Source organism: Bufo bufo, chromosome 1 (genome assembly GCF_905171765.1).
Source record: "Bufo bufo chromosome 1, aBufBuf1.1, whole genome shotgun sequence".
NCBI classification, from domain to species: domain Eukaryota; kingdom Metazoa; phylum Chordata; class Amphibia; order Anura; family Bufonidae; genus Bufo; species Bufo bufo.
In genome coordinates this window covers 215,945,837-215,969,099 of record NC_053389.1, presented here as the reverse complement: position 1 = coordinate 215,969,099, position 23,263 = coordinate 215,945,837, and the positions used below count along the sequence as shown (strand labels likewise).

At 44.3% G+C, this 23,263-nt stretch overlaps 1 protein-coding gene across 2 annotated transcripts in view; it reads right to left on the bottom strand.

Moving 5' to 3' along the window:
* The window catches only part of HSD17B14 (hydroxysteroid 17-beta dehydrogenase 14), a 75,474-nt gene that overhangs the window by 45,633 nt on the left and 6,578 nt on the right, over window positions 1-23,263 (bottom strand). For both annotated transcript variants that reach the window (XM_040435034.1, XM_040435042.1), the window contains exons 2-3: window positions 9,058-9,093; window positions 3,545-3,642 (exon numbers count right to left, since the gene is read on the bottom strand). In XM_040435034.1, coding sequence (XP_040290968.1) covers window positions 3,545-3,642; window positions 9,058-9,093 — 134 coding nt within the window. The remainder of the gene's footprint in view (window positions 1-3,544; window positions 3,643-9,057; window positions 9,094-23,263) is intronic.

Below are 23,263 nucleotides of genomic sequence, written 5' to 3'. Positions count from 1 at the left end.
ATATATGTCCTATCTGCACATATCCGTTCTGGCAGCTCTTTAATCCAAGCGCTGCAAAGTGCTTGGATTAAATCTTCTGCCCCTGCCCTACCGCTGTCAGGGACAGTGCATGCAAAGTCCAGTAATGCCGGCAAGGGACCAATCAGAGTGGTCCCTTGTCAGCGATCGCTGCAATTAGTTAGTCTATGCAAACTAACCAATTGGAGCGCAGCAGTGTAAAAATGCCGGTTTCAGGCATTAGCTGATCTTTTCCCCCAATCGTGCCCCTCATCTGTGCCCCCTGCCCCGATCTGAGCCCCCATCTGTGCTCTGTAATGTGTCCTGCCAGCCCCTTCCGTGCCCTCTGCCCAATCAGCGACAGCTGCCAATCTGTGCCCCCTGATTTTAACTCTGCAGGCCGTGCTGTGCACGTGCTGGCCCCTGGCTTTAACTGTTCACTGCCCCATCTGAGCCCCTGCCCCCATCTTTGCCCTCCGTTGCAGTCCTGCTGAATTTGATGGCGGTGGCTCAGTTCCTGACCCGCCGCCATCAGCAGCAAGTGTCAGCTGTATGCTGACACTCTGCTATAATCCCTTTAGATGCTGCGGCAGCGGCATCCATGGGGTTAATAGAGGGAGGGAGCTCCCTCTCCCAACCATCAAGCTGCTGCGCTGGCAGCGGCCCAATGGTTGCCATGGCAACCAGACGCCTTCCAAAGGCATCCAGTGTTGCCATCAGGAAACCTGATAGTACTATACTTTGCAGTGCAAGAGCATTGCAAAGTATAGTACAGCCATCAGCCCCATTGGATCTTCAAAGTCCAAGTGGGACTTAATAAAAAGAAAAGTGTGAAAATAAAAAAGTTTAAAAAAAAATTTAAAAATTTAAAATGTAAATTAAAAAGAAAATAAACAGCCTTTTCACATATCCGCTCATTTATAAGAGATTAAAATTAAAAAAATAAAATAAACTACACATAATTGGTATCGCCGCATCCGTAATGACCCGATCTATAAAATGATTATGGTACTAATCCCACATGGTAAACGCTGTAAAAAGTGATTTTATGATATAAAAGTTGTAGAACATAAAACAACCAATACAAATTTGGTGTTGCCATAACCGTATCAAGGACAAGAATAAAATTATCATATCTACTATACCACATGGAGAACCCCTTAAAAAATATAAATTAAAAACGCTGACAAAAATTCAATTTTTGCCTGCTTCACCTCCTAAAAAATGAAATAAAAAGCGCTCAAAAAGTCATATTGACCCCAAAATTGTACCAGTAAAAATTATAGCCCATCCTGCAAAAAAAAATCAAGCTCTCACACAGCTACATTGATGGAAAAATCTAAAAGTTAAGGGTCTTCGATTTGGTGGTGCAAAAAAAAAAAAAGTTTAATAAAAAGATATTTTGTGATATAAAAGTGGTAGAACATAAATAAAACAATATAAATTTGGTATCGTCATAACCATATCAACCCACAGAATAAAATTATCTTATCAAATATACCACATGGAGAACCCCATAAAAAATAAAAAAAACACTGGCAGAATTACAATATTAGCTGACTTCACCTCAGAAAAAATTTAATAAAAAGCGATCAAAAAGTGATATATACCCCAAAATTGTACCATTAAAAACTACAGCCCATCCTGTAAGAAATGAGCCCCTACACAGCTCAATCAACAACAAAATAAAAAAAGTTATGGCCTTAAAATTTCACGTTAGAAAATGCAATGTCACTCCTTTCCTTTTGAATTCTGCCGTCTGCTCATACAGCAGTTTACAACCACATATGAGGTGTTGCCGTATTCAGGAAAAAATGGGTAACAAATTATGGGGTGCTTTTTCTCCAGTTATCCCTTCCTAAAATTAAAAATTTGAGCTTTTTCTTGTAAAAAATATAAATTAACATTTTCACAGCCAAGCATTTCTAAATATTATGAAACACCTCTGAGGTAAAAGTGGTCAGTAAACCCCTCAATAAATTCTTTGAGGTGTGTAGTTTCCAAAAGGGAGTCACTTTTGGGGGGTTTCTTCTGTTGGGGTCTCTTAGTGTGCCTTCAAATATGACATAATGCCCAAAAGCCATTCCTGCAAAAATCTGCTCTCCAAAAACCATATGTTGCTCCTTTCCTTCTAAACCCTGCCATGTGCCCATACAGCTGTTTACGAACATAAAAGGGGTGTTTTTCTAAACTGAAGAATTAGGGTAAAAAATATTGAGGTTTGTTTTTCTGTTAACCCTTGCTGTGTTATAGGAAAAATTGGATTAAAATTTAAAATCTGCACAAAAACTGAAAATTGTACATTTTACCACCAATTTTCTCTAATTCTTGTGGAACACCTAAAGGGTTAACATAGTTTGTGAAATCAGTTTTGAGTAATTCGAAGGGCATAGTTTCTATAAAGGTAATTTATGGGTGGTTACTATTATGTAAGGAATTCAAAGTGACTTCAGAACGGAACCGGCTTCTAACGTCCTAAAAAAATAAAATGTAAATTTTAAAATGATGCCAACATAAAGTAAACATATAGGGAATCTTAAGTAAAAACTCTCTAATGAGGTATCACTAGCTGCCTTAAATGCGTAGAAATTCAAATTTAGAAAATGACATTTTTTTCCAAATTTTCTGTAAATTTTGGATTTTTTATAAAATAAAGGTCAACGTTATCATCCCAAATTTACCCCTAACATCAAGTACGGGATGTCATGAGAAAACAATCTCAGAATGGCTTAGATATATAAAAGCATTCCAAAGATATTAGCAGATAAAGAGAGACATGTCAGATTTGCAAAATTAAGCATGGTCACAAAGGTGAAAAATAGCTTGGTCTTGAAAGGGTTAAAGTGTATTAGACATTTGTAAAACCTGCACAATGCTTTCAAAGCAGACCCAATCCAGTGAACAGAAATACCCCTTTAAATACTGATGACTTGTCCTCTGGATAGGTCATCAGTATCTGATCAGTGGGGGTCCAACACCGAAGACCCCTGTCAATCAGCTGTTTGAGAAGGCAGCAGTGACGCAATTGCACTGCAGCCTTCTCCCAGCTTTCCCTAGTCCAAGTGATGACACGTTCATGTGTCACGTGGCCTAGGATCAGCTCAGCCCCATAGAAGTGAATGCACAGCGGGTATGCAATCTACGGCGCTGTGTTTGGCGAGCATGGAGAAGGCCGCAGCCCTCACAGGAGTGTCGATGCCTTCCCAATCAGCTGATCAGTGGCGCTTCCGGGTGTCAGACTCCCGCCGATCAGATACTGATGACCTATCCAGAGTCATCATCAAGGATCTTAGCTGAGTGGGCCCCTGCTTTTCTTCACAGTTGTCGCCGTGATATCATGTTCAGAGACCACTTTGACTGGTCTCCAGGATCACAGCTGTCTAATGACAGCGCTATCACAGCAATCTGCAGCGCCAGCAGATTGTAATGTAACCCACCGCTTTAATGCGATGGCTTACAGTTAACTGCTTACTGCCGTGACAGATAAAGTCGTGTGGTGGTATGCAAGTGGTTAATTAACAAAGGCTGTAATTAGGAAAACCGTTACCTTGATCTCTTCCTCTCTTGTTACGTCACAGGAGACATAGATAGCAGTTCCTCTCTTTGAGGATTTCAGTTCGGCTTCAAGGTCAGTGGCCATCTCCTCTGCAAATATTAACACCAGCGATGAGCTAAATTCAGAAAAATTCCGTTCGGCTGCTTCACCGAATTTCACAAAGAAATTCAATTGGTGGCAAATTACTTTGCCACGAAGCGCATTTCTTTGTATGTAGTGGGCGCTAGGACAGGGTTGCGCTGCCCCACCATTGAACCCCTCAGATGCCATGATCAGTGATGATCAGGCTACCATTAAGGCAGTTCAGGGGTTAATCATGGTAATTAAAAAATATATACTCACCTTAGCCATTTGCTCGCGTAGAGGTCGTCGCGGCCATCTTGATTAAAGACATGGCACGAAATCTCGCACACGTCATAACATCACCACACTGGAAAAACGTGGTGACGTCGCGCCGCACGAGATTTTGCGCAGTATCTTCAATCAAGATAGCTGCGACGGCTTCTTCACGCACAAATGGATGAGGTGAGTATGTTTTTTTTGTTTGTTTTTACTGTCATTTCAGGGAAAATTTGGAAAGCACAAGGATATTTGGCTTTGTGGCGAATTGATTTTTCCCTGAAATTCGGATCGAAGTCAGTTAGTTTGACTTCGATTCGCTCAACACAACATTAATTAACATACAATTGTTATACTATTTAAGACAGTGATGCTCAACCTCCGGCCCTCCAGCTGTTGACAAACTACAACTCCCAGCATGCCCGGACAGCCTACAGCTATCAGCCTATAGTAGGGCATGATGGGAGTTGTAGTTTTACAACAGCTGGTGCGCCGCAGGTTGGGCATCTCTGATTTAAGACAATCTTATTTCATACCACTGCCATATGGTGACATATAGGGAGTTTCTAAAGGAAACACCGATGTCATAAATTTACATATCACAGGTGTCCCATTGATACAAACCCCAGTCATGAACTGTATTAGACCAGCAGATGAACCTTACAATTGTCGGGAAGGAAGCGTTCATTTTCAACAATCACCTGCTTGTCAGTAAAGGAGACCTCTGTATTTACATGCAGTGATCTCCTCTACAGTATGGGAAGAAGCTATCGCTAATGCCATCACTCGTTCACATACATAATCATTGTTTACTGGCAGCAGGGTGTGATTAGACGGCACGATCTGCTAACGGCAAACAATGATTTTTGTGCCTGCATATATGATGCGATTGCTCAATGAACGAGTGCATACACACAGGCAGATCAGCTCTTATGAGCGTTCTTATGAATGCTTGTTAGCGATGATCTGGCTGAACCTCGGCCAGTGTAAGGACTCATGCACATGAACGTAAGGGCTTCGTGCTGCGGACCGAATATGGCGGTTCCGCAATACACGGGTCACCAGCCGTGTGCATTCCGCATCTAAGATGCGAACCCATTCACTTGAATGGGTCCACAAATCTGGAGATGTGGTGAGGAAGCACGGATCGGAACCCCACAGAAGCACTACGGAGTGCTTCCGTGGTGTTTCTGGCCGTGCCTCCGCACCGCAAAAAAGTCACTTACCAGTAGGAGGAGCTCCCGGCCGGACGCAGACATCGCAGCTAAGTATAATGGTTCTACAAATTGCTAAGTAACCATGGCAACCGGGATTGCAGTAGCGTCCTGGTTGCCATGGTTACCGATCGGAGCCCCAGCGATTAAACTGGGACTCCGATCGGTACACTCCGCTGCCACCAATGATAGGGGGGAGATTTTAATTAGGAGGGGGAGGGAGGGGAGAAGGCCCACTGACCACCAACGAGTTAACTACAGGGGAGGGAGGGGGGGGCCCACTGGCCACCAACGAGTTAACTACAGGGGAGGGAGGGGGGCCGGCCGCACTGGCCACCAATGAGTTAACTACAGGGGAGGGGGGGCCCACTGGCCACCAATGAGTTAACTACAGGGGAGGGGGGGCGGCCGCACTGGCCACCAATGAGTTAACTACAGGGGAGGGAGGGGGGGGGGCGGCCACACTGGCCACCAATGTGTTAACTACAGGGGAGGGGGCTGCCCCCTACTGCCAGGCAGCACCTGCCAGGCAGCAGGGGGCAGTCATGTACACAGTTCTTTTAGTATATTCTAACCTGAAGCGTCCCTATCACCATGGGAACGCCTCTGTGTTAGAATATACTGTCGGTTCTGAGGTTCTGAAAACTCAGCTATGAAAAAGCTTTTATGCAGACGGATCTTCGGATCCGTCTGTATAAAAACTAACCTACGGCCACGGATCACTGACACGGATGCCAATCTTGTGTGCATCCGTGTTCTTTCACGGACCCATTGACTTGAATGGGTCCGTGAACCGTTGTCCGTCAAAAAAATAGGACAGGTCATATTTTTTTGACGGACAGGATACACGGATCACGGTCTCGGCTGCAAAACGGTGCATTTTCCGATTTTTCCACGGACCCATTGAAAGTCAATGGGTCCGCGAAAAAAAACGGAAAACGGCACAACGGCCACGGATGCACACAACGGTCGTGTGCAGGAGGCCTTAGGCTTAGTCTCTGATAAAGTCAAAGCCAAAAGTGCCCTCAAATGAGAAATATAAAGAATATATGAAAATGGTTAAACAGGATAGTCTTGCAGCAAGAACAAGTTAAGACCTCTTTGCATCAATAGATAATTGATTTGACTCAGGGCCGGTGCTACCATAAGGCAGACCAAGCGGCTGACATGGGGGGCTGATGGATGGGGGCTGATGTCTAACATGGGGGTCTGATCTGAGGTCTGATTAACATTGGGGGTTTGATTGGGGCTGTGAGCTGAGATCTGATTAACATTGGGGATCTGGTTGCTGGTCTGACCTCCTCTAAAACCTAGGTGTGTCTTAGAGGGCGAAAAATACGGTCCTCAAACCAGCGATTGTCTGAAGCAGAGAGAAGATACCAAACCACACAGAGGAGAAGCCAGCTGCTGCAGACCGGACTAGGGCCTGGTGAGCTTCGAGGGGGGGTGCCAAAATTTAGCTTTGCTTGTGTTGGCAAAAATTCTTGCATCGGCCCTGATTTGATTGAGCATTATTTGAGTCGTTCATGTTTGAATGACAACCCTTTAGATGCGCAGAGTATGGTGGAAGAATTTGTGAGTGTGATCGTGTAATAGATCGTTTGTCAGGAGCACTATAACTCACTGTGTGGATTGTGTTTGGAAAAAAGGGATTGTGTTTAGTGTTGAACGAGCACCAAAGTGCTTGTGTGCTCTGGCTAAACACATCGGTATGCTCGTTTGTTCTACCGAGCACCCGGGCATAATGGAAGTCAATGGGAGAACCCCAGGCACCCCCTGCTCGAAGAGAAGAGGGTGTCTGGTTCACAAAAAAAGTTAGAAATTGATGGAAACCCCATCAAAATGGTTTGAAAACAGCATTAAGAAGATAGCAGGATGCATTTTAGACTCCAAATATGTACAGCATACAATAGACAACCACACAAAAGCTATATGCCAAAAGCCAGGTATGTGCAATCCATCAATCCATACATGAGACAGATAACAGCCAGCATACCTTACAATGGCAGACTTGTGCACTATGAGATATTTCAAACCAGCTCTCATCTGACTGAGAACCAGTAAACCTCAAAGTTATTTTGCATCTGTTGGATGGCTTGGGTGGACCTGCACACCTAGATCAATATCATTAGGGCGACAAAAAGTTTTCTGATTGTCCTAACATAATATTAACTAACCTTTCTATACAGTTTTGTCATGTAAAAACTAATTTGCATAAACATGGGCTTATGGGAAAGACATGCCAATGAGCAGAATCTGTAGTTTTCATTGGGATCTTTTTGGAGTATATAGCACTTTTAAATTCTTTTTTATTCTGTTTTATGGTGGCAAATAAGCAAAAAAACAGCAATTCTGTCATTTTTTGGGTTGGGATAAATTACATGCTAATTATGTAGTGTGGGTTGTTACAGATGCAGCGATACAAAATGTGTGGAGATTTTATTTTTGCTATTTTTTCAATTGAAAAGCATTTTTTCTATAGAAAAAAGCATATTTTTTTACTTGGAATTTTTTATTTTTTATTTAACTATTTAATAGTCCCACAAGGGGACTCTTATAAGGGATTGCTTCAAAAATACATTGTACTATTTATGTAGTGCAATGTATTTTACTGTCAATGCTATGCTGAGATTCATCACAGTGGCAGGCAGCAGCAAGGCACAACAAGATTATTGCTTATGAGGTCCCCTGCAGGGAATTCAAGAAGGCAGGTCCCTAATGATAGATGGTACTGCCTGGCCTGCCTCTGTACCCACAGGTCATCTTAGACACCTAATGCATAAGAAACTGGGTAGTTAAATAATCTAGCCAGATTTTATAAGAACATACAGTTGTGTTCCAAATTATTCAACCCCCAATGCTGTAAAGGGTTTTAAGGAATTTAGTGTATATTTGTAATTGTGTTCAGAATGAAATCTTACAATGACTTTTTAAAGAACCAAATGCAACTAAAATGACATCAATTGATTTTATAATACAGTATTAAATGTTTTTTTGTGATTTCTTCATTGACACAAGCATTCAACCCCTTAAAGACTACCACTCTTAAGAACAGATGTTCATTCAAGTGTTTTCAATCAGGTATTGAAAACACCTGTGGATGTCAAGGAGCAGCAATCAAGCATAATAAGCACCAATTAGGCAGATTTAAAAGGACTGTGATACTCAGCTCCTTCTAGACATTTACTGATGTGTTTACAAACATGGTGAAGTCAGGAGAATGTTCCAGGAAGACATTGTGGTTATTTCATTATAAATGTTATGTAATGTCAAACTGGCCAAAACACTCAATTTCAGTGGGGGTTCATTAATTTTGAAAACAACTGTAGGCTGTTTGAGATGCTATATATGTGATGCAGTCATTCTACCATGCCATATGCTACATGTGCAGGGGGTTGGGGGCTTGGAGCCCACCTTCCTCAGGGGCCCACCAGGGGACTCATCTGTTGTCATGTGGGCCAGTCCGAGCCTGGGTGTGCGTTAAAATGTTCACACTAAGTAAGCTAAGCAAAAGGTGGTGTAAAGTTAAGGTCCCTTTACATGGGACAATATTACAGAAGAATGTCGCGAACAAAAGGTTCCTTCCTGACAATCTGCTGATCGCTGGTGAAGGAGACCGATGCATTTACATTCAGCGATCTCCTCCAGAGTATGGGGAGCAGTGATCTCTAATGCCATCACTCTTCCCCATACTGACTCGTTGTTTGCCGTCAGCAGATCGTGTTTACACAGCACGATCTGCTGTCAGTAAATGATCCTTTTCGTGACCGCACAAACGCTCATTCATCTGGTAATCGGTGGCACATTTAAACCGCCAGATAATAGTTAACAAGTATTCCTATGAACATTCGTTAGCAATTATCTTTTGGATTCTCGGCCCATGTAAAGGGCCCTGTAGACATACGTCAAAATATTAGACAGGACTAGTAAATCTGTCACAATGTACTGTACCTTTTGAACAGAACACAACAGAAGCTCCATTGTTCACTGTGGGTCCATATAAAAAAGGAAAAAAAAGAAATGTTAGTAAAAACACATTACTTTTGATTAATAAATACAACTGAAAAATATTAACACTAATTACGCCAAAAATGTATTCCCTCATCCCAAATTCTTATATTCTGCTGTTTGCAGGGTCATTACTTTTGAGATGTTAGCGAAATCTATAAATACATGTTTCTCATTTCCATTCAAATGAGCTAGTAATAATAGGGACAGAGATGGTGAGCGTATCCTATATCCTAATAGACTTGTACACATTAGTAAAGCAGTGTTTGATTTAATGAACGTCTGATTACAATTTAAAAGTGCTGTTCAAGATTTAAAGTGACATCAGTCAGAACAAGTTATTTTTTAAACACAATATTTAAAGGAAAAATAAATATACAGTACAGACCAAAGGTTTGGACACATCTTCTCATTCAAAGAGTTTTCTTTATTTTCACGACTATGAAAATTGCAGATTCACACTGAAGGCATCAAAACTATGAATTAACACATGTGGAATTATATACATAACAAACAAGTGTGAAACAACTGAAAATATGTCATATTCTAGGTTCTTCAAAGTAGCCACCTTTTGCTTTGATTACTGCTTTGCACACTCTTGGCATTCTCTTGATGAGCTTCAAGAGGTAGTCCCCTGAAATGGTTTTCACTTCACAGGTGTGCCCTGTCAGGTTTAATAAGTGGGATTTCTTGCCTTATAAATGGGGTTGGGACCATCAGTTGCGTTGAGGAGAAGTCAGGTGGATACACAGCTGATAGTCCTACTGAATAGACTGTTAGAAATTGTATTATGGCAAGAAAAAAGCAGCTAAGTAAAGAAAAACGAGTGGCCATCATTACTTTAAAAAATGAAGGTCAGTCAGTCAGCCGAAAAATTGGGAATACTTTGAAAGTAAGGGCTATTTGACCATGAAGGAGAGTGATGGGGTGCTGCGCCAGATGACCTGGCCTCCCCAGTCACCGGACCTGAACCCAATCGAGATGGTTTGGGGTGAGCTGGACCGCAGAGTGAAGGCAAAAGGGCCAACAAGTGCTAAGCATCTCTGGGAACTCCTTCAAGACTGTTGGAAGACCATTTCAGGTGACTACCTCTTGAAGCTCATCAAGAGAATGCCAAGAGTGTGCAAAGCAGTAATCAAAGCAAAAGGTGGCTACTTTGAAGAACCTAGAATATGACATATTTTCAGTTGTTTCACATTTGTTTGTTATGTATATAATTCCACATGTGTTAAATCATAGTTTTGATGCCTTCATAGTAGTGAAAATAAAGAAAACTCTTTGAATGAGAAGGTGTGTCCAAACTTTTGGTCTGTACTGTATATCAAAAATTTTAGAATTTTTGGCTCTTTTTCTTTTAGATTTCAGCAGTACTATGACATTCAAAACTAAATACAAAATAGAGTCCTTCTGTAGCAGTCAACACAGAGAGATACAACTCCAATATAAATAGGGATCCCATTGTCAGTTTACTGCTGCAAAAAAAAGATTATATCTACTAGTATAATAGTAGATTAGTAGAATTGGGATAACAATATGACAGTTCTTTTCTTCTCCTGATAGACCTAAAAAAAAAAGATGGCCACAGAAGAGCATTGTACTTATCAGTATAATGTGTGATGTTCTAAGTTGTCAGCGCAGATAACGGCTGCTATGGACTAGCTGTAAATAGAAAAATTGTCCTAATCACTTAAAGTACTTTAAAGTGTAACTGTCATATTTTTTTTTATTTGCTAGTTTATTAGAGCTAGGCATGTATACCTGAGTTAGTCTGTCAGTGATTGTCAAAAGATCTGTGATTACCTTATAATAACAGCTTTCATTAATGTCCTCTGTCCCTTTCCACTGCTCCCTTAAAAGACATTCGCTATGGCTTGTCTGTCTCCGGCTAAGAAGACAGGAAGACGGAGGGGCGGTCCTTCACACTGCATGCCTGCATTAGGCTGCTGGCCACAGCAAGTGTGTATGGAAAGCAGATTTGGCCTCAGAAAACTGGCAGAGGAGCCATCTTGAGAAGGTCCTCATATTGTAAATGTTTAAACAGCCGTAACTAAGGGAAAAACTCAAGGAAAACAGTGGTATGTGAAGAAACTAAAGATTTCTTTTTGCATAATGCTGCTGCAGCAGTAACATATGCTAAAATAGATTTTTTTATGAAAACATGACGGTTACACTCTAAAAGCATGTACAGTCGTGGCCAAAAGTTTTGAGAATTACATAGATATTGGAAATTGGAAAAGTTGCTGCTTAAGTTTTTATAATAGCAATTTGCATATACTCCAGAATGTTATGAAGAGTGATCAGATGAATTGTATAGTCCTTCTTTGCCATGAAAATTAACTTAGTCCCCAAAAAAACTTTCCACTGCATTTCATTGCTGTCATTAAAGGACCTGCTGAGATCATTTCAGTAATCATCTTGTTAACTCAGGTGAGAATGTTGACGAGCACAAGGCTGGAGATCATTATGTCAGGCTGATTGGGTTAAAATGGCAGACTTGACATGTTAAAAGGAGGGTGATGCTTGAAATCATTGTTCTTCCATTGTTAACCATGGTGACCTGCAAAGAAACGCGTGCAGCCATCATTGCGTTGCATAAAAATGGCTTCACAGGCAAGGATATTGTGGCTACTAAGATTGCACCTCAATCAACAATTTATAGGATCATCAAGAACTTCAAGGAAAGAGGTTCAATTCTTGTTAAGAAGGCTTCAGGGCGTCCAAGAAAGTCCAGCAAGCGCCAGGATCGTCTCCTAAAGAGGATTCAGCTGCGGGATCGGAGTGCCACCAGTGCAGAGCTTGCTCAGGAATGGCAGCATCTGCACGCACAGTGAGGCGAAGACTTTTGGAAGATGGCCTGGTGTCAAGAAGGGCAGCAAAGAAGCCACTTCTCTCCAAAACAAAATCAGGGACAGATTGATCTTCTGCAGAAAGTATGGTGAATGGACTGCTGAGGACTGGGGCAAAGTCATATTCTCAGATGAAGCCTCTTTCCGATTGTTTGGGGCATCTGGAAAAAGGCTTGTCCGGAGAAGAAAAGGTGAGCGCTACCATCAGTCCTGTGTCATGCCAACAGTAAAGCATCCTGAGACCATTCATGTGTGGGGTTCTCATCCAAGGGAGTGGGCTCACTCACAATTTTGCCCAAAAACACAGCCATGAATAAAGAATGGTACCAAAACACCCTCCAACAGCAACTTCTTCCAACAATCCAACAACAGTTTGGTGAAGAACAATGCATTTTCCAGCACGATGGAGCACCGTGCCATAAGGCAAAAGTGATAACCAAGTGGCTCGGGGACCAAAACTTTGACATTTTGGGTCCATGGCCTGGAAACTCCCCAGATCTTAATCCCATTGAGAACTTGTGGTCAATCCTCAAGAGGCGGGTGGACAAACAAAAACCCACTAATTCTGACAAACTCCAAGAAGTGATTATGAAAGAATGGGTTGCTATCAGTCAGGAATTGGCCCAGAAGTTGATTGAGAGCATTCCCAGTCGAATTGCAGAGGTCCTGAAAAAGAAGGGCCAACACTGCAAATACTGACTCTTTGCATAAATGTCATGTAATTGTCGATAAAAGCCTTTGAAACGTATGAAGTGCGTGTAATTATATTTCACTACATCACAGAAACAACTGAAACAAAGATCTAAAAGCAGTTTAGCAGCCAACTTTGTGAAAACTAATATTTGTGTCATTCTCAAAAACTTTGGCCACGACTGTACACAATGGCAACAGTAAAAGTAGACTTGCAATGTGGTATTGTATTGTGTATAATGACATGTGGCTTTATTGATGCTCTGATCACCCAAAGGAGGAGGAACCTGTGGGGGCATATTTCGGCACATCAGTGGCCATGAAGGTGAAGGAAGCTGGATGGCATACCGCAATGAGAGAGAGGGAAAAACAGACCTGAAAGGAAAGAGAAGGATGTTGGGATCGGTGACGCTCTAAAACATAAGGGACCGGGAGACAGGTAGTAAAAACTAGTAAACTTCCCAGATCACGTCATCTCTCCCATGTTTGAGTGATTAGGGTGTCTTTTTTAATAAAAAAAACAGGTAGTAAGTGCGCCTTTTAATGATAAGCAGCAAGTAATCTGTCAAACATTGACAAACGGAAAAGAATTTGCACTTTGAAGTCTACGGTAGAAGTAGGTAAAAGGTAAAAATCTGTGTCTAAAAGGTTGTGTGTTCTGTGTCAGTGCCTTCAGGGATATATTAGATAATCAGTAGCTGTAGTAGTATCCATGTACTACATCACTCTGTAAGCTTGTGCCATACTGGAGGATCAGCAACTACCAGATTTTCTCACTTTGTTTTACCTTATTAGCTATGTATATATTAACCCCTTAATGACCCTCTATCCTTTTTTAAGGCGGCCTTTAAGTGGCTATATTCTGTAGTGCTGTGAGGCAGGAGCCTAAAATATTCAGGATATGCTGGCTTCCCCAACCCCAGCCTTTGATTGACAGCTTTCTTATGCACAGTAATAGGGAGAAAGCTGTCAATCAGTGTATATTTGTTTGCTCATAAGGTTTTCAGCACCCCATGGGTGGGGTTGTTCCGTTTGGGGCACCATCACTTCTCCAGTATTGCACCCTAGTACACCCCCTTCATGAACCAGTAGCGATCATGCAGTGAAACCAGGTGCATTGAACGGAGCCGCCCCGCCCGTGGTGCACTAAAAACCTTATTTGCATGAAAATAAAAACAGACTCCCTTTAAGTTTACTATTAAATGTAACACATATGCAGCATGGTAAAAAGCTATAATGGTGCTGTAAATGAGATATAGAAAGGATTCTAGAGGGTATTGACCGAGGAAAGTAAGTGGGTCATTTACTAACCAGAAATATGCCTATAATAGGCGTATTTCTGCCGCAGATTGTGGCACAAAGTTCCAATCTACAACTTTTCACTGCTCACATCAAAACAACACTAAAAAAGTGGGCGTGGCATGGGCGGGGAAGGGGACGAACTGGCAGGCCCGTTTCATTTACCATTTTCTCTTCCTGGTTTAGGCGTAGAAAATTGTCTAAATGTAAGACAGCTATGAAGCTGCCTTACATTTAGAAGCGGCGGTGGATCCTCCGAAGTTATGTAGAGGCCGGCTCCTCTTCATAACTCTCGAGGATCCACTGCCAGCTATAGGGGATATTAAGACCGGCGTCTAAAATGCCGGTCTTAATAAATGACCTCCTAAGCGCCATAAAGGGCTCGGGGATGCTCAAGACTATTCTTCTGGCCAAGTGTATGCTTGGAATCAAACTCTTACTTCTATGCCTCATAGACGTCATAGGAAAACTAAGGATAATGTTAAAACAACTCGTGATTTACCCACTACTTTTTTAGATCCTCTTTCACAGATAGATGGAAATCCACCAGAAGAGAAGGCCGCAGGAGACAAAAGAATCAGCAAGAACCAGAAACCAGAAGTCTCACAAGACTCTAGTGCAGAAACCACAGAAGAAAAAATAGCTGAACAGACTGGTAAATATTTCATCTTGTTCACTCACCAATGAGCAGATTATTTGCTGAGTAAAGGAGTATCATTTTGCCCTAGCCAACACAATGATTGGTTCCAGTTAGAACTAGACCTTTTTCAGTTTTTTTGTAATTTAACATTAAAAGTCTGACTTAATTCACAAAGTCTGCTAAAGATATGCATAGAGTTGATAAAAGAGTATTTCGACTGACTGATTTTGCTCTCTATAATATTACTCAAATTAATTAAGAGGGATATTGAGTAGCTTACAGCGTTACCAGCTAATTAATCCTAATTTAACTAATGATGAGGTCCGAGCTATGGATCAGCTGGTCCATAACCACGACGTTACCATCAAGCCCCCTGACATTGGTGGGGCTGTCATGGTTATGCACACAGTTGACTATATTGCAGAAGAATCTAGACAACTTTACTGAGATGTATTGTCAGCTTAAAGGGGTCTTCCGGGTTCAGAGGTGAACTCAGACATATCCACTTTTTCACCCAGTCTAAAACGGCGGTCTTAATAAATGACCCCCAAAGACTCTTTATCTAATATGTAAGGGGTTGATCTCTCTCCTAGAAATAAAAATAATGAGGCATGTAAGATTCCCTTTGTCAGCACCTTAAAGGGGTTGTCCGGGTTCAGAGCTGAACCCGGACATACCCATATTTTCACCCAGGCAGCCCCTTGACAAGAGCATAGGAGCATTTCATGCTCCGATGGTCTCCTTTGGCCTGCACTGAATCGCGCAGGGCAAAGGCATATTCAGGAGATCCGGTGACGTATCGGGCTCTCCTTAGGGCTGCCAGACGGAGGCTTCCACCCAGCAGTGAGCCCGGTGACGTCAACGGCACTGATGGGCGGGCTTAGCGCTGCCCTAGCCGTTTTACAGGCAACCCCTTTAAAAAAAAAAACGCAGACTTCTCTGGATCCGCAAACTTAATACTCTACGCCCCACATGTTTGTATGTAGAATTCAAGATTCTCCAAGGGATTTTCAGAAATTGATTTGCCCTATCCTTTTTCTGTCCTTATTCATGTCATTTGTGTAATGTTGACAATTTTTTTTTTTCCCCTCTAATTTCTCTCTTTTTTCTTCTTTTTGGACAGCGGTTAAACACATCTGGCCAAAATGAATTGATTGCATTATTTTTGTTTAATAAAATATCATTTTTTTCTATGTAATTATCTTTTTATTTTATTGCTTATTAATTTTTTCAAATGTATACCCATGGTTTGGTAATGTTAAAAGACTGTTTTTGTATTGAAGGGGCTTGAGACCACATAAATATTGCTTTTTATCTATCTATCTACTAATAAATATGCCCTTACTGCCTCTTCATTTCCCACAGGACGTTTGCCTGCTTGTTCACACTCCTGGATGGTAAGTCATTCATCCAGACCGGACTGCTCTAGATCCCAGTTTGGGATTGGTTTTATACGGGTTAGAATGAGGCCTTGGCACTTATATCTACTATATACTTAGTATGTTGCCTTGCCCTTTTTCATCATGGCTATATTAGCACTAGAGTGTATGCGAACATAATTAACATGGATGCCGCTATGTAGGATATATGGTTTTACCCTTGCCAAATATGGTGGTGTCAGTGTACGTGTGCATACGCCTGTGATTCATGTGGGCCCTGCTCCGCACTCCTTTTGTCTCCTCTATTACACCTACTCAACTGTGGGACATGCGCCTTCCAAACACGGATTTCACATAGTGTTTCCATGTTGAAATCCATGTTGTCCATTTTATGATTTTGTCACGGAACCATGAAGCAGACGTACAACAAGAGATAAGAGAAAATAAGAAGGCTTTATTGAATATAAAGCTGAAAAGCAAAAGTCCAAACGGATGGTGAAACCGAGCAGAGTCTTTGCAAAGCCAGAGGTCAGGAACCAGAAGGGTAGTCAGACGAAGCCAGGATCAGGAACCAGCAGGGTAGTCAGACGAAGCCAGGATCAGGAACCAGCAGGGTAGTCAGACGAAGCCAGGATCAGGAACCAGAAGCAGCAGCAGTCTTAGAAGCATGTGAACACAAGAGGACCAAGCAAGGAACTGAAGCCACAGACCTCCTATATATATGAGCTAGGCATCCAGCTCCTCCCAGTGGGAAGGAGGAGCCGCAGGGTGGAAGGCTACAAGAAACCCAGAAACCAAGATGGCCGCCAGCACATGTCAAACGAAGGAGAACAGCAAGAAGGTAAGACCATGACAGTACCTCCCCCTCAAGGGCCCCTCCTCCGCGGAGCACAAAACGGTTTCTGAGGGAAGCGTGCGTGGAAGGCTCGGAGCAAGGCAGGAGCATGGACATCTGCGGAGGGAACCCAGGAACGCTCCTCTGGACCATAACCACGCCAATGGACCAAAAACTGCAACCGGGTCCAGGATATTGCTCACCTCATATTCCTCACGATTGCCCACTTGGACCGGACGAGGCCGAGGAACCGAGGAAGTGAAACGATTACACACCAGTGGCTTCAACAGGGAGACATGAAACACGTTGGAGATCCGCATGCCAGGAGGAAGCGCAAGGGCATAGGCTACCGGGTTTACCCTGCGAAGCACTCGGAAGGGACCAACAAAGCGAGGCGCCAGCTTGGGAGTGGGCACTCGAAGGTTGAGGTTGCGGGTGGACAACCATACACGGTCTCCGACCTGGTAGGAAGGAGCAGGCGCTCGTCTGCGATCAGCCTGGAGTCTCTGGCGCTGCGCAGAGACCCCAAGGGACTTCTGGATCTGTACCCAAGAAGCACGTAGGACGGAAAGGTGATCCTCCACAGCCGGAATAACCTGGGGAGAGAATACCTCCGGTAACACGGCAGGTTGGAACCCATAATTGGCCATGAAGGGAGACGTCCCAGAGGAAGAGTTCACCGCCGTGTTCCTGGCAAACTCAGCCCAAGGCAGGAGGTCAACCCAATTGTCTTGGTGATCGGAGACATAGCAACGAAGGAATTGCTCCAAGGCCTGATTGGATCGTTCAGCGGCCCCATTGGACTGAGGGTGGTAGGCCGAGGAGAAGGAGAGATGAATCCCCAACTGGGAGCAAAAGGCGCGCCAGAACCTGGACACAAACTGACTCCCCCGATCCGACACAATCTCCTTGGGCAAACCGTGCAACCGGAAGACCTCCCTGGCAAAAATCGTGGCCAACTCTTGTGCAGAGGGTAACTTCTTGAGAGGAACACAGTGGCACATTTTGGAAAACCGATCCACAATCATGAGAATGACCGTATGGCCTCGGGATGCAGGGAGGTCCACAATGAAATCCATCCCCAGGTGTGACCATGGGCGCTCCCCGGTGGCTATGGGTTGCAGAAGGCCCAACGGAAGGTGCCGAGGGGACTTACTCTGGGCACAAACGGAGCATGCCGCTACATATGCGGCGATGTCGGAACGTAGGGAAGGCCACCAGAACAGACGTGAAACAGCCCAGGACAGCTGATTCTTTCCAGGATGCCCCGCGGTCTTGGAGTTATGGTAGGTTCGCAACAACCGAGTGCGCAACTCCTCAGGCACAAAACATCTGCCGTTGGGTCTCCCAGAGGGAGCACCAGATTGAGCTGCCAAAATCTGCTCACCCAGGGGAGAGGTCAGGCTGGTGCGAATGGCGGCCAAGATCTGATTCGGAGGTATGACCGAAGTCGGAATCGACTCCTCCCTGGACAGCTCGGAGTACTGCCGTGATAAGGCATCCGCCCTGATGTTCTTGGAACCGGGTAGGTAGGAGACCACGTAATTAAAACGTGACAAGAACAGAGCCCATCTGGCCTGACGTGGTGTCAATCTCTTGGCCTCAGAAAGGTAGGTCAGATTCTTGTGGTCCGTCAGGATGAGAACTGGAACCACCGAACCCTCGAGCAAGTGCCTCCATTCTTTAAGGGCCTGCACGATGGCCAATAACTCCCTGTCACCAATCTGATAGTTGCACTCCGCGGAAGACAGTTTCCGGGAGTAAAACCCACAAGGAAGCAGAGGACCCTCTGGTGTTCTACGCTGAGACAGAAGGGCGCCTACTCCCGTCTCAGACGCGTCCACCTCGAGGACAAAGGGCAACCCAGGGTTGGGATGCGACAGAATCGGAGCCGACACAAAGGCGGACTTTAGGGCCTCAAAAGCTCGGATGGCCTCGAGCGGCCAGACCTGGGAATTACTGCCCTTCCTGGTCAGATCCGTGGGAGGCTTGGCCAGCATGGAAAAGTCCCTGATGAACTTCCGATAATAATTGGCGAAGCCCAAAAAGCGCTGCAGGGAACGAAGACCACTGGGCTGGGGCCACTGTAAGACAGCCGAAACCTTCTCAGGATCCATGGAGAACCCCTCAGCGGAAATGATGTAACCTAAGAAGGTTACCTGGGATCGGTGAAATTCGCATTTCTCAAGCTTACCGAACAGCTTGTTCTCTCGTAACCGTTGCAACACTCGTCTGACATCCAGAATGTGGGCCTCCATGGATTCAGAATATACCAAGATGTCATCCAAATAGACCACCACACACTGCTGCAACAGGTCACGGAAAACATCGTTGATGAATTCCTGAAAGACTGCGGGCGCATTGCACAACCCAAAGGGCATAACCAAGGATTCATAATGACCGGTCCTGGTGTTAAACGCGGTCTTCCACTCATCGCCCGCCTTGATCCTTACCAGGTTATATGCCGCCCTCAGGTCGAGTTTGGTAAAGACCGTGGCCCCTTTAAGGCGATCGAACAGCTCGGAAATCAAGGGTATCGGGTAAGCGTTCTTGATCGTGATGCGATTGAGACCCCTGTAATCGATGCAAGGCCTCAACTCACCGCCCTTCTTTTTCACAAAGAAAAATCCAGCCCCTGCCGGGGACGAAGATTTGCGAATGTGTCCGCGTGAAAGCGCCTCCCTCACGTACTCCTCCATGGCCTCATTCTCCGCTACCGACAGTGGATAGACTTTGCCACGAGGAGGAACGGCACCAGATTGTAACTCTATGGCACAATCGTATGGGCGGTGCGGAGGTAGGGCAACCGCGCGCATCTTATCGAATACATCCCGGTATTCCTCGTATTCAGGAGGCAACAGAGAGTCCGAGGAAGTACACAGCAACTTGACAGACCCATGGATGCAACTAGCCCCACACTGCGGTGACCACGAGAGGATCTCGACCGATCTCCAATCGAAAGTCGGATTATGCTTCTGGAGCCAGGGGTACCCCAAGACCACCGAGTAGTGTGGAGACGAAATAACCTGGAGGCAGACCGACTCTCTGTGAACGGCACCAATGGCTATCCCCACTGGAAGGGTCTCATGAGTCACGTGTGGCGGCAGAAGGGGTCTGCCGTCTATCGCCTCAAGAGCCAGTGGGGAACCTCGAGCCTGCAGAGGAATGGAATTGGCGGCAGCGAACACACTATCAATGAACAAACCACCAGCACCAGAGTCCACCAACGCCTGGGTCGTCACCGAGCCCCCGACCCAGGAGAGGACAACAGTGATCAGTGGTTTGTCAACACGGGAAACCGGGGACGAGGAGACTCCACCCAAGATCTGCCCCCGACAGGATCTCAGGTACGAGCGTTTCCCTGGACGGTTCGGACATGCCAACCGAAAATGCCCACCGAGACCACAGTACATGCATCGGCCCTCGCGTCTCCGGAGTGCCCTCTCCCCCTCGGACAGGCGAGCAAACCCCAGCTGCATGGGTTCACCCCCAGACAAGTCATCCCCAGGAGGCGAGGGAGGCACGGGTGGGACAGCAAACGTAGGCACCAATCTGTTAGAAGACCTCCGCAGGTTCTCCTTAAAGGAAGGTCTCTCCCTGAGTCTGGTGTCAATCAAAATCAGGAAAGAAATAAGAGACTCGAGCTCAACTGGTAGGTCCTTAGCTGCAACCTCATCCTTCAAGGCATCCGAGAGACCATGAGAGAAAGCAGCGACCAGAGCCTCATTATTCCAGCCCACCTCTGCTGCCAGGGTACGAAACTCAATGGCGTATTCAGCTACGGATCGTGAACCCTGTCTGATGGACATAAGGAGCTTCGCAGCAGAGGCAGCACGAGCCGGCACATCGAATACCTTCCGAAGAGAAGCAACAAAACCGGAAAACTCGGCAACCACCGGATTGTTGTTCTCCCATAAAGGGCTGGCCCAGGCCAAGGCCTTGTCCGAGAGCAGCGAGATCAAGAAGCCCACCTTTGATCTCTCAGTAGGAAAGGCATGTGGCAGCAACTCGAAATAAATGCCCACCTGGTTAAGGAAACCTCGGCACTGAGTTGGCTCTCCCCCAAAGCGCTGTGGAAGAGGGGCAGAACCGGTCATACCCCGAAACACCGCAGACGCAACAACAGGTGTCGGGGTAGACTCTGGCGCAACAACCGGAGCGGCAGTAGGAGCGAGCCCAGGAGCGACAACCGACCCATCGGCAACGGGAGCGAAATGAGCCGTGCGTTCAAGCAGGGTTTGCAACGCCACAGCGAACCGACCCAACAGGTGATCCTGCTGATCAAGTCTGGCAACCAGCGTGGGTAGCGAGGATGGCCCTGTACCGTCAGAATTCATGGCTTGGTCCTAATGTCACGGAACCATGAAGCAGACGTACAACAAGAGATAAGAGAAAATAAGAAGGCTTTATTGAAAATAAAGCTGAAAAGCAAAAGTCCAAACGGATGGTGAAACCGAGCAGAGTCTTTGCAAAGCCAGAGGTCAGGAACCAGAAGGGTAGTCAGACGAAGCCAGGATCAGGAACCAGCAGGGTAGTCAGACGAAGCCAGGATCAGGAACCAGCAGGGTAGTCAGACGAAGCCAGGATCAGGAACCAGCAGGGTAGTCAGACGAAGCCAGGATCAGGAACCAGAAGCAGCAGCAGTCTTAGAAGCATGTGAACACAAGAGGACCAAGCAAGGAACTGAAGCCACAGACCTCCTATATATATGAGCTAGGCATCCAGCTCCTCCCAGTGGGAAGGAGGAGCCGCAGGGTGGAAGGCTACAAGAAACCCAGAAACCAAGATGGCCGCCAGCACATGTCAAACGAAGGAGAACAGCAAGAAGGTAAGACCATGACAGATTTCTGTTAGATGGTGAATGGATCACCTGCATTTCTCCGTCCCCTAATTTGATAATTTGTACATATTTACCATGTTTTATGCTACATAACTGCACAATTTTATTATAGCTGAGTTTTTTACAGTATGTCACAATAATCCTGTGTATATACACTATCAATTACACTTGTATTTTTATTCTGTGTGTGAAAATCAATACTATTAGGCAGCAACCACCCCATTTACATGAATGAGACAGACGCAAACATTTCTGCAACAAATCTGCTGTGTGTGAATATATTCTTACAGTCTGGCCTCTGCACAATAGGAGGCAGTAGTACAGCTTATCATAACCTATTGAGGTCTACTAAAAATGGAACTGTACAAAACTTTCACTTCCTCCAAATAAAGAATTACATATCTCCATGATCATATGTGTCTGATGGGAATTGATTGCTAGTTGACATGAACTTAAATAATATTAATTGAATTAACTAGTAAAAATATGAACTTGACTATGGATTTACTATAACTGAGAATTTACTATAATCCTGAGTTTAGGATTAGTTTAGCGCACGTTGTACCAATGAGACTATTGGGTTAGAATATTACATGGTACCTTACTGACAGCATTATTCACCCGTAGGTCCTTATTGCCAAACGGAAGAATGGACATAACTATAGTGTTTTGGACTCTTAAAGTGAACCTGTCACATTGAACATGTTGTCTGAGCTGCTTTGAGGTCAAGGCGGCGGTCCTATCAGTGAGTGACAGCCTTCCCTGTATGACTGTGTATACACATATAGCTGTCAATCACTGATAGGATGATCTCTCGGACTTCAAAGCCCAGAATGAGCAGGAATTTAAAGGAATGAAATAAAACTTATTCTGAGTATTTTCCGATAAAAGTGTATACCGGTCTGCTCAGCTCATCCTGTTCTATGCTGACTGCAGATTACACAGCTTTTTTATGGTGACAGGTTCCCTTTAATAGAGCAAATTTTTTTAATTTTTTTTGTAGTAGTAGTTTGGTGGGTGTGGTATAAAATAAAATGAAAGACAATGCAGAATGCTTCCTTCTACAGGTGAAACTTGAAAAATTAGAATATCGTGAAAAGTTCATTTATTTCAATAATCCAACTTAACCACCTCAGCCCCCAGTGCTTAAACACCCTGAAAGACCAGGCCACTTTTTACACTTCTGACCTACACTACTTTCACCGTTTATTGCTCGGTCATGCAACTTACCACCCAAATGAATTTTACCTCCTTTTCTTCTCACTAATAGAGCTTTCATTTGGTGGTATTTCATTGCTGCTGACATTTTTACTTTTTTTGTTATTAATCGAAATTTAACGATTTTTTTGCAAAAAAATGACATTTTTCACTTTCAGTTGTAAAATTTTGCAAAAAAAAACGACATCCATATAGAAATTTTGCTCTAAATTTATAGTTCTACATGTCTTTGATAAAAAAAAAATGTTTGGGTAAAAAAAAAATGGTTTGGGTAAAAGTTATAGCGTTTACAAACTATGGTACAAAAATGTGAATTTCCGCTTTTTGAAGCAGCTCTGACTTTCTGAGCACCTGTCATGTTTCCTGAGGTTCTACAATGCCCAGACAGTACAAACACCCCAC